This window comes from Hyla sarda, chromosome 4, assembly GCF_029499605.1.
Source record: "Hyla sarda isolate aHylSar1 chromosome 4, aHylSar1.hap1, whole genome shotgun sequence".
In the NCBI taxonomy this organism is placed as follows: Eukaryota; Metazoa; Chordata; class Amphibia; order Anura; family Hylidae; genus Hyla; species Hyla sarda.
Window position 1 is genome coordinate 164,933,948 of NC_079192.1, and position 18,249 is coordinate 164,952,196.

At 43.0% G+C, this 18,249-nt stretch overlaps 1 protein-coding gene across 5 annotated transcripts in view; it reads right to left on the reverse strand.

Annotated features, from left to right (window-relative positions):
- Window positions 1-6,952: 6,952 nt before the first annotated feature.
- Window positions 6,953-18,249, reverse strand: part of LOC130368644 (long-chain fatty acid transport protein 2-like) — a 320,594-nt gene continuing 309,297 nt past the window's right edge. For all 5 annotated transcript variants that reach the window (XM_056572594.1, XM_056572595.1, XM_056572597.1 and 2 more), the window contains 4 exons: window positions 16,679-16,874; window positions 14,572-14,669; window positions 12,210-12,340; window positions 6,953-7,178 (listed from right to left, as the gene is read on the reverse strand). In XM_056572594.1, coding sequence (XP_056428569.1) covers window positions 7,002-7,178; window positions 12,210-12,340; window positions 14,572-14,669; window positions 16,679-16,874 — 602 coding nt within the window. In that variant the 3' untranslated portion in view covers window positions 6,953-7,001. The remainder of the gene's footprint in view (window positions 7,179-12,209; window positions 12,341-14,571; window positions 14,670-16,678; window positions 16,875-18,249) is intronic.

Sequence of the window (18,249 nt, forward strand, 5' to 3'; positions counted from 1 at the left end):
GGCGATAGATATCTGCTTACTGCCAAGATGGCCTTAGAGGAGTGTAGATACCTCTTAGAGGGGGAGCCCCACTGTATATCCCTCCAGCCAAGAGAAGGAGAATTCTTGCTTGGGGATGTTGCTCCCCAATGCAGGTCATCCTGAAGTGTGTAAAACTTTCCACTTGCTGTCTTTCTGTTACTGGTGACCTACTTTATATCCATGAGTTTGTGTCCGTCTTTCCCACCTGTGCCTGTAACAAGACCTCCAGAACCAACCCTGCCAGGTTGCTGTAGGCATTGCCCATCCCTGAAGTACTTGGCAGTACATATTGACTTTATTACTGACCTCCTGTCTTCTGCTTGCTTTCTGTAATTTGGGTAGTGGTCCAAATTTTTTAGGGTGGCCCAATTTTTCCCACTCCTGGGAATTTCTTCTGCCAATAGTCTAGCTCAGCAATGGCAAACCTATTGCATGTGGAGACCTCTCTGCTGGCATAACATGTTTTCACATATGGAGACTATGTGTGGGTCCTACCTACTATATTAGGGCTGTATGTGGGTCTTAACCCCTTAAGGACCCAGCCATTTTACACCTTAGGACCCGGCCATTTTTTGCACATCTGACCACTGTCACTTTAAACATTAATAACTCTGGAATGCTTTTAGTTATCATTCTGATTCAGAGATTGTTTTTTCGTGACATATTCTACTTTAACATAGTGGTAACATTTTGTGGTAACTTGCATCCTTTCTTGGTGAAAAATCCCAAAATTTGATGAAAATTTAGAAAATTTAGCTTTTTTCTAACTTTGAAGCTCTCTGCTTGTAAGGAACATGGATATTCCAAATCATTTTTTTATTCACATATACAATATGTCTACTTTATGTATGCATCATAAAATTGATGTGTTTTTACTTTTGGAAGACACCAGAGGGCTTCAAAGTTCAGCAGCAATTTTCCAATTTTTCACAAAATTTCCAAAATCACAATTTTTCAGGGACCAGTTCAGGTTTGAAGTGGATTTGAAGGGTCTTCATCTTAGAAATACCCCACAAATGACCCCATTATAAAAACTGCACCCCCCAAAGTATTCAAAATTACATTCAGTCAGCATTTTAACCCTTTAGGTGTTTCACAGGAATAGCAGCAAAGTGAAGAAGAAAATTCACAATCTTCATTTTTTACACTCGCATGTTCTTGTAGACCGAATTTTTACAAGGGGTAAAAGGAGAAAAAGGATTGTTGTTTTTGTAGCCCAATTTCTCTCGAGTAAGCACATACCTCATATGTCTATGTAAAATGTTCGGCGGGAGCAGTAGAGGGCTCAGAACCGAAGGAGCGACAAGGGGATTTTGGAGAGTACGTTTTTCTGAAATGGTTTTTGGGGGGCATGTTGTATTTAGGAAGCCCCTATGGTGCCAGAACAGCAAAACCCCCCCCACATGGCATACCATTTTGGAAACTAGACCCCTTTAGGAACGTAACAAGGAATAAAGTTAGCCTTAATACCCCACAGGGGTTTCATGACTTTTGCATATGTAGAAAAATATATAATTTTTTTCACTAAAATGTGTGTTTCCCCCCCCAAATTTCACATTTTTGCAAGGGTTAAATACAGAAAATACAAAATTTGTAACCCCATCTCTTCTGAGTATGGAGGTACCCCATAAGTTGACCTGAAGTACACTACGGGCGAACTACAATGCTCAGAAGAGAAGGAGTCATACTTGGCTTTTTGAGAGCAAATTTTGCTCGGGGGAATGTCGCATTTAGGAAGCCCCTATGGTGCCAGGACAGCAAAATAACCCCCCCCCCAATGGCATACCATTTTGGAAACTAGACCCCTTGAGGAACGTAACAGGGGGTACACTGAGCATTTACCCCCCCACTGGTGTCTGTCAGATCTTTGAAACAGTGAGCTGTACAAAATTTTTTATTTGCACAGCCTACTGTTCCAAAGCTCTGTCAGACACCAGTGGGGTGTAAAATCTCACTGCACCCATCATTACATTTCGTGAGGGGTGTAGTTTCCGAAATGGGGTCACATGTGTTTTTTTTTTTTTTTGCGTTTGTCAAAACCGCTGTAACAATCAGCCACCCCTGTGCAAATCACCTCAAATGTACATGGTGCACTCTCTCTTCTGGGCCTTGTTGTGCTCCCCCAGAGGACTTTACGCATACATATGGGGTATCTCCGTAGTCGGGAAAAATTGCATTACAAATTTTGGGGGGCTTTTTTCCCTTTTACCTCTTGTCAAAATGAAAAGTATAGGGCAACACCAGCATGATATTGTAAAAAAAATTTTTTTTTTTACACTAACATGCTGGTGTAGACCTCAACTTCACCTTTTCATAAGGGGTGAAAGGAGAAAAAGCCCCCCCAAAATTTGTTAGGCAATTTCTCCCGAGTACGGCGATACCCCATATGTGGCCCTAAACTGTTGCCTTGAAATACGACAGGGCTCCAAAGTGAGAGAGCACCATCGCATTTGAGGCCTGAATTAGGCATTTGCATAGGGGTGGACATAGGGGTATTCTACGCCAGTGATTCCCAAACAGGGTGCCTCCAGCTGTTGCAAAACTCCCAGCATGCTTAGACAGTCAACGGCTGTCCGACAATACTGGGAGTTGTTGTTTTGCAACAGCTGGAGGCTCCATTTTGGAAACAGTGGCGTACCAGACGTTTTTCATTTTTATTGGGGAGGGGAGGGGGGCTGTGTAGGGGTATGTGTATATATAATGTTTTCTACTTTTTATTTTATTTTGTGGTAGTGTAGTGTTTTTAGGGTATAGTCACACGGGCGGGGGATTACAGCGAGTTTTCCGCTGCGAGTTTGAGCTGTTGCGCAAAATTTGCTGCATCGCAAACTGCAGCCTGATACTCGCTGTAAGCCCCCTGCCCATATGAATGTACCCTGTACATTCACAGGGGGGGGGGGGACCTCCAGCTGTTGCAAAACTACAACTCCCAGCATGTACAGTCTGTCAGTGCATGCTGGTAGTTATAGTTTTGCAACAGCTGGAGGCACACGGGTTGGGGAAACACTGAGTTAGGAAACAGACAATGTTTCCCAACCAGTGTGCCTCCAGTTGTTGCAAAACCACTACTCCCAAACATTCTCAGGCATGCTGGAAGTAGTAGTTCGGCAACATCTTTAGAGCCAGATGTTGCCGAACTACAACTCCCAGCATGCTTGGAGTTGTAGTTTTGCAACATCTGGAGGACTACAGTTTGCAGACCACTAATACAGTGGTTCCCAATCTGTGCCCTTCCAGATGTTGCAAAACTACAACTCCCAGTATGCCAAAACTGTCCAGGCATGCTGGGAGTTGTAGTTCTGCCACATCTGAAGGGCCAGATGTTACAGAACTACAACTCCCAGCATGCCTGGACAGTAAGGGCATGCTGAGGATGTGTAGTTTTGCAACATCTGGAAGGGCACAGTGGTCTCCAAACTGTGGACCTCCAGATGTTGCAAAACTGCAAGTCCCAGCATGCCCATAGGCCAAGGGCTGTCTGGGCATGCTGGGAGTTGTAGTATACAGGGTCCCATTACAGCAATGCATGTCGCTTTACGACGACGTGCATTGCTGTAAAGGGCCCGACCGCTGCTGAAGAGGAACTCACCTGTCGCCGCCGCCGCCATCTTCATCGCAGGGATCTGGGTCTTCAGGGACGAGGTAAGTACCGGGGCCGGTCCCCAGCACTCCCTCGTCCCCCGCCACGTCCTCTGGTCTTCCTCCCGTCCTCTCCGGACTTTCAGGGGCCGGGCAGGGCAAGAGGAAGTAACCGCCCCCCCCCTGCGATTGGTCGGTTAACTAACCGACGGATCGCAGGGGATCGGAGGAGGTGGCTGGCTTGCCACCTCGCTCCTATACTTTAGCATGGTCATGGCTGTCCGTGACAGCCGGGATCATGCAAAATTACCGGGCGGTCGGGTCCCAGAGACCCGATCAGCCCGGTATCGCCGCAGATCGATTTCCCTTGCGATTTGCGGCGATCGCCGACATGGGGGGCCTACATGGCCTCGGCGTTTGCCCTGGATGCCTGCTGAAGCATTTCAGCAGGCATCTGCTTCCGATCTCTGCCCGGCGCGCGTCAGGGACTGGAAATCGCCAGGGCGTGGTCCTTAAGTACCAGGGCGCCGGGGCGTAAAATTACGCCCTGGGTCCTGAACAGGTTAATACTATATGAGGTCCTTAGTACTCTATGGGGCCTATATTAGGAGCCTTACTGGTACTATATGGGGGATGTATGAGGGGCCTAATACTGTAGTGGGCTTTATGAGAGGCCTAACTACTATATGGTGATTGTAAAAGGCGTATAATACTATATGTGTTGCTCTGGAAACCCCTTGTCCTCAACTCCTGTTCCAAATTACTGTCCACCACTTTATCAGAGACAAGAATTTTGTAGTACGAATTCTCACAACCTGGACAGAAATAGAGAACAAAAAACAGGACTCTGGAGGGGCAAGCTGTGCATAACTAGCTTGCCCCCTGACTGGTGAGCAGTTAAGGCGTTAAGAAATATACAGGCAAGGTTTTTAGCCCCCTCCCCTGTCTGTAAAAACTTGTTGGTAACTATAGTGGTATGTCCCATGGGTGGGGGGGAAGGAGTGCACCAATCAGGGGTTTAATAGTTTCCCGGGCTTTCAGGGGCCCTCCCCTGGGTATTTATAGCTGTGGTGCCTCCCTTCCCCCCTCAATCTGCCCAGGACCCGGAGTTTTGCCCTCCCTCCCTTCCTTTTTGTATCTCTGTTTATTGTAAGTCACAGCTTGGCGGTAAGAAGACGGTGAAAGCGGGGTCAACCCGGGGTAGACCTCCACACAGGACAGTGTGGCAGCACCTCTCGGGTTGGAAAGAAGCCAATCGGTGTCTTTGTTACAGTTAAATTGTTATTTATATAAGTAATTTTATAAATAAAGCTGTGGCCGATCCCCACCCATAAAAAGTTGAATTGTTGTTGTGTCAGTTATTATTTAATTAATTATTGTAATAAGGGGGAGGGGTAGTTATAGCCTGCTAGGAGCTAATTGGGTCTCAACAGTCTATTGTGGACCTATAATTCTTTAATAATAACTTTAATAAAAACAGTTTGCACATACACATAAAAATAATCTTTATTTATGCCACCTTATCTGCAATAATTCAGAGTGTAACTGTACAAACTAAATCAGAGATCAAAAAGTAACAAACTAATCAACAAATTAAACAATAGCGATAAGGGTCCTGCTCACAAAAGCTTACAATCTATGGTGGAATATGAGTAACACAAAGGTAGAATAATAGTAAACAGTTAAGTATAACATGTGTGTAAATATACAGAATATCTAAAACATTTATAAAATGACCCACATTAATTTTTTAACCAACGACTAAAATTTGGGCAAAAATTTGCAACAAATACCTTCTTATTTCAATAAAGCATGGAAAATCGATGAAAAAGGCATGGTTTAACTAAAATTTACTTTTAGACCATTTGTCAAAGGCAACATTTCAAAAAGGTGCAAATTAGTGAATAATGGAAATCAGATAAGAGCAGACATAAAAAAGTTTACACATTCCAACAATTTAAAATGCACTAGATATACTAAGAACATTATACTAGATAAGGGGCACTTCCCACTTACTATACCCTCCAGTAAGGCAAAATACACCATTATTAACAAATGTGGGATAATGGGCCTTATTTACTAAGAGTTTCGGGTTTTTACTAGTGGGAAAAGTTGTTTCAGACTTGCAGGATTCCTCTCTATTTACTATTGGGAAAAGTCGGGAACATTTTCTGACCAGCTTTTTCTAGGTCGATATTTCCAGCCATTTATCCACAGGATTTTCTGTGAATTCAATAGTAAATCGGTCGGGTTGTGAAACCAGGCCCCTTTGTTACAGACCACGCCCCCTTTTCACTGTACAATGTCGTTTTTTTTGGATTTTTCAGGCGCACACTGTTGCAAATTGGCGCAGACATGTCTTAGACACTCTGCGCCAAAATAACCAGACAAAAACTGGTCGGTTTCAACTTAGTAAATGAGGCCCTATATGTTTTCACAGTACTATACATTTGTGTTTTCAAAAGTATTTCGGCTCACCTTAAAAATAAGAAAACAGTTTGTCAGCTTTCAGGGATGTAACTAGACAGGTTGGCTTTGAGGCTAAGTACACATGTTTTTTTTAGGGCAAAATGATCATCATAAAGAGCAGCAGTATTCAGGCTAAAAGGGGGAGATTTATCAAAACCTGTGCAGAGGAAAAGTTGTTCAGTTGCCTATAGCAACCAATCAGATTGCTTCTTTCATTTTTCACAGGCCTTCCTAAAAATGAAAGAAGCTAGCTGATTGGTTGCTATGGGCAACTGGGCAAGTTTTCATAAATCTGCCCCAAAATGTCTGTTTGTATATTCCCATATGTCCTTTTTTGGCCCCTGTTGACCAAGTCATTTTTGGGCTACAGTAAAATAAAATAATCAAAATATTTTTAAGCCGTAAAGTGCCAAAATGGGCCAAAATAGTTCATGTGCACAAAGCCTTCAACTCTAGACCCACAACTATATTTATATGAATGAGGAATATTCTGTCATTACAATGGACATTGCCATTTAAAAGGAAACAGAGATTTATTAACCCCAGTAACCATTACGTACAGGTGGTTAGTGTGAGTGATCCTGGGTAAAACAATGTATTCCTTACCCCAATCTTGCAATATTCAAATTATCTCTTTGCTGCACTGGAGACAATGCTAATTTGCAATGTGCTAATATCTTAAAAACTGAGGGGGAGATTTATGAAAACCTGTCCAGAGGAAAAGTTGCTGAGTGGCCTATAACAACCAATCAGATCGCTTCTTTCAATTGTCAGAGGCCTTATCAAAAATAAAACTAGCGATCTGATTGGTTGCTATGGGCAACTCAGCAACTTTTCCTCTGGACAAGTTTTCATAAATCTCCCCCTAAATCTTTTATTTTTTTTTATAGTGGATAAAAAAAGAAGAATTTTAATAAAGCCCTTTCATCATTCTAAAGTTTAATTCTTTTTTCCAAAATGTCATTGTAAAGCTGGCGATCCATTGGCCTGTAGGTTCTAAATGTATCATCCAAAATATATAGCGGATCTTTTACACAGAACGGATTAAAGCCATCTTTGACCAGATCCATTTTATATTGTTTGTAAGTGGCAGTTACTTGTATGGAGTCCTGTAGAGTTAAACAATGAAAGAAATGAAGTTACAAGACCTTAGTAATGTTATATACATAACATCTAGAAAAGTGAAGGTAACTATGCAATATTTTGCAAACAATGCTTTTCCCCTGATATAAGAGATAGAATAATCAGTTTAAAATAAATTGCATTTGGTTAAAATTTCACCCAAAAAATAAAAAAATTGTTTGAATCAGAACTTTTTTAGGGGGTATTTATGAAGGGGTGAAAAGTGAAAACATTTTGAAAAAATTTCAGCACTGGAACACAGGCCTGCTGGATTTCTGTATAGACGCGCACCTTTACACATACCTACCGAGTCTGCTCGCTGGCGGGAAATTTATTTAGACTGGCATTGGAGAGGTCTTGATATATCCCCAACACCCCAATCTACCCCCCCCCCCGCCATAGTGCTTTGATTTGGACAATTCGCTGTTGCACGGGATGGGACCTCTATTGAGGGGACTGCTGCCTTTGATAGGAGTCCCTGCTATGTACATATGTGAGGTGGGCAATGGCAGGGTAATCAGGGTACAGTACTTCTAAATCTGAATCAAAAACAAATTATATTTGCCAAATAGGACTCAAAATGAAACTTGGAAACCTAATGATAATAGTTAATTGTGAAAAATCTATTCCTCAGATATGTTACTAATATGATTGCTTGTATATTTGAATGTTTCATTTGGTTTCCACATGTGTCTATTGAATGTGAAAACGTTAACTTAGAGCTTTGTTCCAAAGAGTGAGGATCTCATAGCAGAATTAGGGCATCTTTTAAAGGGGTACTTCGCCACTAGATATGTTATCACCTATCCAAAGGATAGGGGATAACATGTCTGATCACAGGGTAGGGATAACATGTCTAGGGGCAGAGTACCCCTTTAAGTGCAAACCTAAATCAAATCTAAAACAAAAATAGAGAAACACAGCCGCACATCCACAATTTGTATTTTGATCTACTTGTTTCTCAGCATAAATTCAAAAACTAACAGGATTTTAGTATACATTTTGATCAAAAAGTACAAGCTCATTTGCCACGTCAGGGCCACCTAGTCAGAGTGGGTCCCTAACCTAACACTGGCGTAGCCCTGGGTGGTGGCCACTGCCACTCCAATACCATGCCCACAGGGGGAACGACCCAGTGACCAGGCAGCCCCACTGCTGCCCGACCAAGCCCCTGGCTCCAGGCCACCCCACAGACAATGCAGCACAGTAACAATGACCTGTCGCAGAGCACCACACCAATTTGAACACCTATCATGTGCTCCCGGCCAGAGGGCTGGGAAAATGCTAGGAGGAATCCCATATGCAGTCTCCTGCTAATTAAAAACACCTGGGCCGAATGGGTGGAGCAGAGTGCTGGCTATGGAAGAGGGGACAGACTACAATTGTAAAACAAAAATAGAGAAATCGAAACTCTGAATAGGGGGCCTTGACGTGGCGAGTGGGCTTGTACTTTTTGATCAAAATGTATACTAACAACCTGTTCGTTTTTGAATTTATGCTGAGAAGCAAGTAGATCAAAATACAAATGGTGGATGCGCAGCTGTGTTTCTGTTTCTCTATTTTTGTATTTTTGTTTTACAATTTTAGTCTCTCCCCTCTTCCGTAGCCAGCACGCCGCTCCACCCATTCGGCCCAGGTGTTTTTAATTAGCAGGAGACTGCATAAGGGATTTCTCCTAGCATTCTCCCAGCCATCTGGCAGGAAGCACATGGTAGGTGTTCACACTGGTGTGGTCATTGTTATTGTGGTGCTTTGTCTGTGGGGTAGAGTGGCCCGGAGCCAAGGGCTTGGTCGGGCAGCAGTGGAGCTGCCCGGCCACTGGGTCATTCCCCCTATGGGCTTGGTGTTGCGGTGGCAGAGGTCGCCACCTGGTGCTATGCCAGTGTTAGGTTAAGGACCCACTCTGAATAGGTGGCTTTGACGTGGCGAGTGGGCTTGTACTTTTTGAAACAACCTGTTAGTTTTTGAATTTATGCTGAGAAGCAAGTAGATCAAAATACAAATTGTGGATGTGCGGCTGTGTTTCTGTTTCTCTAGTTTTGTTAAACCAAATCTAAACCACCAATCTCAAACAACTCCCTATCATGGCAGCTCATGAGTACCAGTGTCAACCAGACCCACAGTACTGGCGGCAATTCAAAGCCTAGTCACTGCAGATCAGAAAGAGAAGCAGCCTTCTGATATGATCTGCATCAATAGCAATTATGCAACTAATGGAGCTATTAATTCCAAGTGTTTGTTCCCATGGACGTAATCCATTGTGGATTTGATACTGCATGAAATCCATAGTGAAATAAGTATAAATGTAGAGGATCCAACACCTCTCCTGATATACAGTAGTCCCCCAAGTTACAATATTAATTGGTTCTGGGACGACCATTGTATGTTGAAACCATTGTATGTTGAGACCATAACTCTATGGAAACCTGGTAATTGGTTCTGAAGCCACCAAAATATCATCCAAAAATAGGAAAAAGTGAGGATTAAAGAAAAATAAGTAGATAACTAATATAGATAAAGCAAGTCCTTATATATAAAAGTAAGAAAGATCTGCTGGGAGCTGTAAATCACTGTCTATTTCAGTGTTTTCCAACCAGGCTACCTCCAGCTGTTGCAAAACTACAACTCCCAGCATGCCCGGACAGCCTTCGGCTGTCCGGGCATGCTGGGAGTTGTAGTTTTGCAACAGCTGGAGGCACCCTCGTTGGGTAACACTGGTCTATGTAGAGGACAGGAGCTTCTTCAGGGTCCTCTACAGTACACACAGGGTCCCAAAAAAAGTAAAATGGAGCTGCCCTAACCATGGCATAGGTTTAAAGTAATACAGAACATGTAATACCTCCCTGTACTGTAGGGGGCGTTACCAGACACCAGTCAGTGCATGCACTTTAGGAATACAGTGGTTTTACCAGTGAAATATCCATTCTGATTGGTCGGTTCTTCCAGCCATTGACATGTTTTGCAGATTCCATAGCATTGTATGTTGAGTCTGGTTTCAAGTTACAATGGTCCAGAAAAGACCATTGTATGTTGAAACTATTGCATGTTGAGGCCATTGTAAGTTGAGGGATCACTGTATATATCTGTTTAAGTACATATTTGTTTTCCTGTCAAAATAACAAATCTGGAATATATTTTCTTAAATTGTTACTGTCATTAAAAAGAAGTTTTGACATGTTGATCAGTTGTTGATCAGACTCCTGAAACGTGCGGTGGCATTGCAATCCACTCCCTGGCTGGCTGACAGATCCATACATTTCTCTGTATAGATTGTCTACATAGTGAAAGTGAGATCCAGTGCGATCAACTGGCTGACCAACATGTCAAAAGTTGTTTTATTGACCATAATGCTTTAAAGGGGTCATACAGTAGTATTTTTCAGGGCTTAGGCAGTTAACAGTGCATAAAAAAAAAAAAAACTTTCACTTAACTCTTGCGCTCCAGCGGTGGCTCCGGTGGTTCCTCCTGAAACTGTATATACATATACAGCATATACATTGCAAAGGGTAACATTTAAGTGAAAATCCATGATAATTAGTGTTGCTCGCGAATATTCGCAATTCGAATTTTATTCGCGAATATCCCATATTCGCGAATTCGCGAATATTCGCGAATATAGCGCTATATATTCGTAATTACGAATATTCTTTTTTTATTTATTTATTTATTTTCACATTACACATCACAGTGATCATCCCTCTCTGCTTCCAGCTTGTGTGGTGTAAAGAAGGCTCTAATACTACTGTGTGAGACTGGTGTGCGAATTTTCGCTTATGCCAATTTTTGTATATGCAAATTTTCGCATATGCGAAAATAAAACGAGAATATTACGAATATTCGCAAATATGACGAATATTCGTCCATATATTCACGAATATTCACGAATTCGAATATGGCCTATGCCGCTCAACACTAATGATAATTCTACACGAAATTGAACATGCTACAAATCTGTAAACTTGTAGCATATTTCGATTTCTGTGTAGACTTTTCCCGCTATGTGTGGATGGGGTTTTGAATTAACATGTATATCTATGAATTGCTGCGTATTTGAAGTGTAGAATCCCTGCCTTAATTGACAACTATGGTAACCAATAGGGTGTGTATAAAAATGTAGCTACTGATCGTACAGTGTGGGGACACTCCCCATCGACAAGGAAAACAGTAACAATCAACAGTCAATTTATTCACACATTTTCATTATAAATAACTGATCAATGGCACAGTGCAGACTTGAAAGAAAATGTAAGGAATGAGGAAAGTATCTAGGCATGACTTGGAGAGTCCCCTTTAGGCGAGGTCTCCTTGTAGCTTTTTTGCTCGTGTTTTTTTGAAAACTGCCGCTGCAGTTTTTAAGCCAAAGTCAGAAATGGATCCAGCAGGAAGGAGAAGTGTAAGTCTTTCCTTTATATTTCCTATTCCTTTTGAATACACTTCTGTCTTTGGCTCAAAAACTGCAGTTTTTCAAAAGATGCCTGAAAAATAATGAGTGGAAACCTAGCCTTAATGGGGTACTTCGGTGGAAAACTTTTTTTTTTTTTTAAACCAACTGGTGCCAGAAAGTTAAACAAATTTGCAAATGACTTCTATTAAAAAAATCTTTACCCTTCCAGTACGTTTAAGCATCTGTATGCTACAGAGAAAATTATTTTCTTTTAGAATTTTTTTTTATGTCTTGTCCACAGTGCTCTCTGCTGACACCTCTGTCCATATCAGGAACTGTCCAGAGTAGCATAGGTTTGCTATAAGGATTCTCTCCTGCTCTGGACAGTTCCTGGTATGAGCATCAGGTGTCAGCAGAGAGCACTGTGGACAAGACAAAAAATTAATTAAAAAAGAAAAGAATTTAATCTGTAGCATACAGCTGCTAAAAAGTACTGGAAGGGTAAAGATTTTTTTAATAGAAGTAATTTACAAATCTGTTTAACTTTCTGGCACCAGTTGATTTAAAAAAAAAAAAAAAAAAATTCCACCGGAGTACCCCTTTAAGAAACAGTTTGCTTTTACGATAGGCTTACCTGTATTCTAACAAAGCGAGGTCTGGCATAATTGGGTAAATATTCTGTGACTTGTTTAAATATTTTGTCCCCATCAAAGGATTTTCCTTCTTTTAGCTTGAGGGACACCATTCCAATTCTACCTTCATGATCTAGAACCATAAAAATATTTAACACGTGATAGATGTGAACTGGCATTACTCAACTTATGCATCCTTTTGTGGCAACAATATGGAAATTCTGAAGATTGATTGCCATTACTATTGGACTTTTACGGTCAGCGACCCCACATTGTGCACATACAGCTTCCTATCTACATAGCTCCTTCCTGCACCCACTGAACTGTACCTCTCGTTCACAAGAAATGAAAGCACACTTAAGAAGATTGGTGAGTGCGATCTTATTCTTTACCATCTTGAATAAAAATATTTACACAACATTGATTTCCATGAAGCATCCCTGAGCCTTTAAGACTGTGAATATGTAATTATTGCTGCATAGTCATTAGCAAACTAGTGGCCAACTATTGCCACTGCTTTGTGTAGACTGTAGCTATAAAGCATTTGAAAGTTCCTTAAAAACATCTAGCAAATAAAATGTTGACATGTAAACATATATAGCATTTTAACTTTGTATGTAATAGTCAGAAATATATACCCTGTTTCCCCGAAAATACACCCTACCCCAAAAATAAACCCTAGCTGGATTTTCGGGGTGAGCTGCAATATAAGCCCTACCCCGAAAATAAGACCTAGGCCAGGGGTACTCAACTGGCGGCCCGCGGTCCAGATCCAGACCGTGGCCGCCAGTAATGCGGATGTGGGAGGATGGGGGGCTGTAGCATATGGGGGGGGGGGGGTGCGGCATCCTCCACACTGCTACAGCCCCCCATCCTCCACACTGCTACAGCCCCCCAGCCTTCCAAAGCCCCCCATCCTCCACACTCCCACAGCCCCCCATCCTCAACACTCCTGCAGCCCCCCCATAAATAAATAAGCCCTACTCTGAAAATAAGCCCTAGTGTGTTTTTTGTGACTAAAATTAATATAAGACCCGGTCTTATTTTCGGAGAAACACGGTATGTGTGTGTGTGTATATATATATATATATATATATATATATATATATATATATATATATTCCAAAATTTTAAGTAAGCTGTTCTCGTGTTTGCCAATTCTAAAAAGAACACTGCACAAAACAAATACACTGCACTATAAATGGTGCTTCTCATGTAAATTGCATGTACGATTACATAAGGCCTTAAAGGGGTACTCCGGCCCTAAGACATCTTATCCCCTATCCAAAGGATAGGGGATAAGATGTCTGATCACGGGGGTCCGGCCGCTGGGGACCCCTGCAATCTCTCATGCAGACACCCACCTGTGGCAGCTGCACAGAGCGATGTTCGCTCCGTGTCTGAAGGGTCATGACTACGGGGTCGGAGTTTCGTGATGCCACAACTCTCCCCCCTTGTGACATCATTCCCCGCCCCCTCAATGCAAGTCTATGGGAGGGGGCGTCACGCCCCCTGCCATAGACTTGCATTGAGGGGCGGGGTGTGACATCACACAGGGGCGGGGTCATGACATCACGATATTCTGGCCCCGTGGTCATGAGGCTTCAGACAGGTGAGAGATTGTGGGGGTCCCCAGCGGCGGGACCACTGCGATCAGATATCTTATCCCCTATCCTTTAGATAGGGGATAAGATGTCTTAGGGCCGGAGTACCCCTTTAAGCACATAATGGTGTTATAAACTGTGTAAAAATAATGTGTTGCAATATTTTAAAGGGGTATTCCAGGAAAAAAACTTTTTTTTTATATATCAACTGGCTCCAGAAAGTTAAACAGATTTGTAAATTACTTCTATTAAAAAATCTTAATCCTTTCAGTACTTAAGGTTGTTCTTTTCTGTCTAAGTGCTCTCTGATGACACGTGTCTCGGGAACCACCCAGTTTAGAAGAGGTTTGCTATGGGGATTTGCTTCTAAACTGGGCGGTTCCCGAGACACGTGTCATCGGAGAGCACTTAGACAGAAAAGAACAACCTTAACTTCAGAAGCTCATAAGTACTGAAAGGATTAAGATTTTTTAATAGAAGTAATTTACAAATCTGTTTAACTTTCTGCAGCCAGTTGAGATATATATATATATATATATATATATATATATATATATATATATATATATATATAATATAATATAATATAATTTTTTCCTGGAACACCCCTTTAATATTTCTTAGTAGTTTGTAAGCTAAATACAAACCATATTTAAAGTATGTGCTACTGCTGTATAAACACACTAAACTTACTTATTATTTCATTTGCCAGATTGATGCCCAAAAATAGGTTGATAGAAAGATATTTATTTGGACTCACCAGGCACTGGGACACCAAAAGCATTGGCATCTTCAATAAAATCCAATATTAACATTAGGTTTTCTATTTCTGTTGTTGCCACATTTTCACCTTTCCACCTGAAAAACAACAACACCACCGGGAAAGGCTAAACATTCAGGTAAATGATGTGATAAACCTACACGCATAACCCATGTCATCCTGAAGATTTCTGAGGGTATAGGGCAGTGATGGCGAACCTTTTAGAGCCCGAGTGCCCAAACTGTAATGCACGCCAACTTTTTCCCCTCAAAGTGCCCTCAAATAGAAATCATCCCTAGTCTGTGATGTCCCCCCACCTTATCCCCAGCCCATGCAGTATGTCCCCCCTTCACACATAGAAATCATCCCTGGTCTGTGATGTCCCCCCACCTTATCCCCAGCCCATGCAGTATGTCCCCCCTTCACACATAGAAATCATCCCTAGTCTGTGATGTCCCCCCACCTTATCCCCAGCCCATGCAGTATGTCCCCTTCACACATAGAAATCATCCCTAGTCTGTGATGTCCCCTCCCCCTTATCCCCAGCCCATGCAGTATGTCCCCTTCACACATAGAAATCATCCCTAGTCTGTGATGTCCCCCACCTTATCCCCAGCCCATGCAGTATGTCCCCTTCACACATAGAAATCATCCCTAATATGTGATGTCCCCCACCTTATCCCCAGCCCATGCAGTATGTCCCCTTCACACATAGAAATCATCCCTAGTCTGTGATGTCCCCCCACCTTATCCCCAGCTCATGCAGTATGTCCCCCCTTCACACATAGAAATCATCCCTAGTCTGTCATGTCCCCCCACCTTATCCCCAGCCCATGCAGTATGTCCCCCCTTCACACATAGAAATCATCCCTAGTCTGTGATGTCCCCTCCCCCTTATCCCCAGCCCATGCAGTATGTCCCCTTCACACATAGAAATCATCCCCAGTCTGTGATGTCCCCTCCCCCTTATCCCCAGCCCATGCAGTATGTCCCCCCTTCACACATAGAAATCATCCCCAGTCTGTGATGTCCCCCCACCTTATCCCCAGCCCATGCAGTATGTCCGCTTCACACATAGAAATCATCCCCAGTCTGTGATGTCCCCCACCTTATCCCCAGCCCATGCAGTATGTCCCCTTCACACATAGAAATCATCCCTAGTCTGTGATGTCCCCCACCTTATCCCCAGCCCATGCAGTATGTCCCCCCTTCACACATAGAAATCATCCCTAGTCTGTGATGTCCCCCCACCTTATCCCCAGCCCATGCAGTATGTCCCCTTCACACATAGAAATCATCCCTAGTCTGTGATGTCCCCTCCCCCTTATCCCCAGTTCGTGCAGGATGTCCCCCTCACACATAGAAATCATTAGGGAGGGGAGATGAGAAGCATTGTACGCCCTCTCTCCCCTGCTCTGCCTTCTGTCTGCCATGCAGAACTGCGTCCTCCGGGAGGGGGAGATAAGGGGGCGTGGCTTCTTTCTCCCGTGCAGTCCTGCGTCCTCTGCCTTCGCTCCCCCCAGCTCCAGCTCCGGAAACCTTTGGAGAGCTGAGGGGAGGAGCAGACGCAAGTCTGCACGGGTCGCATAGCGAACTATGGTTGCGTGCCCACAGAGGGGGCTCGGCGTGCCACCTGTGGCCATAGGTTCGCCAATCACTGGTATAGGGTAACCTGTGTTAGAGAGGGTGTACAATGCTTCTCATCTCCCCTCCCTAATGATGCACTGGAGCCTGAAGCATTCAAGATGGATGGAGCATGACTAAGACTAGATTCACACTTAGATTTTACATTGTGTTGAAAGTTTATTTTTATTTTTTTGCTGGTCAAATTTACAAAACAGGAGGTAACAGACTCCAAAAATTATACTGGCAACTTTTTTTTCTGTCCTGTTTTTCCTAGGCTATACTATGAGACCTCCAAAGCTATAGGAAAAGCAAATGTATAATATAGCACAAAATAAAATTTTAAATGCATGTAATTTTTTTTTATGTGTTTGAAAATATAGAGAAAGAAAAAAGGAGTGCATAGAGCGCCTATATGTTTAACCCAATACTAGCAAAAGCATCTAATAAAAATCTTATTAGTATGTATTGGTAAAGGATTTACCGAAAAGTGTCTCCAACACGATCCTGAAAGAAAATAAACCCTTCTTTGTCCATCATGACCAAATCTCCGGTGTTAAAATAAATATCTCCTTTTTGAAGTACATTGTAAAGTTTCTTCTTTTCTGTCTCTTCTTTTCCTGCATATCCATTAAATGGATTGCTGGCAACATGTTTTGCAATCAGAAGCCCAGTCTCACCTAAGATACATAGGAAATATTGTCCATTGACATCATAACATATTAACTATATGATATAATCATTAAGGGTCTATTCACACGTACAGTATTCTGCGCAGATTTTATACACAGAATTTAAAGTTGTGTTCAGTCATTCAGTTTACATTGAAATCTGCAGCAGAAAATCCTGCGCATCAAATCTGCGCATAATACTGTACGTGTGACTAGATTCTAAACAGTGGCGTAGCTATAGAGGTCGCAAGGGTCGCAATCACGACTGGGCACGACTTCACTATACTATATGCTGCAGCAACAGGTCCCGGGCCCGCCGCTGCCATCACTTTTTTAAAACTGCCGCGGGCCCTGTTGCTGTAGCAGGGTCAGGCGGACAGGCAGAGGGCTGATAAGAGCAGCGCAGGCAAGCACGTGACCTGTCACAGCCTCTGACCCCGCGCAATTTATCCCCTGCAGCTGTCAGTGACAGGAGCAGCAGACTCTCCAGCTTCACACCGCAGCACCGCCCAGGAAGGTGAGTAGAGCTAGGTTTGGGGGGGGGGGGATTGTTGGTGGGTGTAATGATGATGAGAAGTACGGGGAGGGGGTTGGGGGGTGTAAGGATGATGAGGAGGATGGGGTGGGGATGTAATGATGAGGAGGACAGGGGAGGGGGTGTAATGATGATGAGGAGGAGGACAGGGGGGGTGGGGGGTGTAATGATGATGATGATGAGGAGGAGGACAGGGGGGTGGGGGTGTAATGATGATGATGATGAGGAGTACGGGAGGGGGGTATAATGATAATGATGAGGAGGACAGGGGGTGGGGGGGTGTAATGATGATGATGATGAGGAGTACAGGAGGGGGGGGGGTGGACTTTCACTATACACAGTGCCTTCCTCTAACAAACTAGTGCACCAGATCTCCAGATGTTGCTAAACTACAACTCCCAGCAAGCCAATGGCTGCTTTGGCATACTGAGAGTTGTAGTTTTGCAACAGCTGAAGGGCTGTCCGGGCATGCTGGAGGAACACTGGAGCAGTTGCCCTTAGCAACCAATCAGATTCCAGCTTTCATTTAAAAAAAAGGTCTTTGAAAAATGAAAGCTGAAATGTGATTGGTTGCTATGGGCGACTGCTCTATTGTTCCTCTGCACAAGGTTGGATAAATCTCCCTTATTATTCTTGCCATGAAAAAGCAGCAGGAACCTCCTGTAGGAATGGAGACAAGCATTGGCGTGATGTTATTTACACGGGACTGTATATTGGTGGTATAGGAGTGATGTTATTTACATGGGACTGTATATTGGTGGTATAGGAGTGATGCTATTTATATGGGACTGTATATTGGTGGTATAGAAGTGATGTTATTTACATGGGACTGTATATTGGTGGTATAGG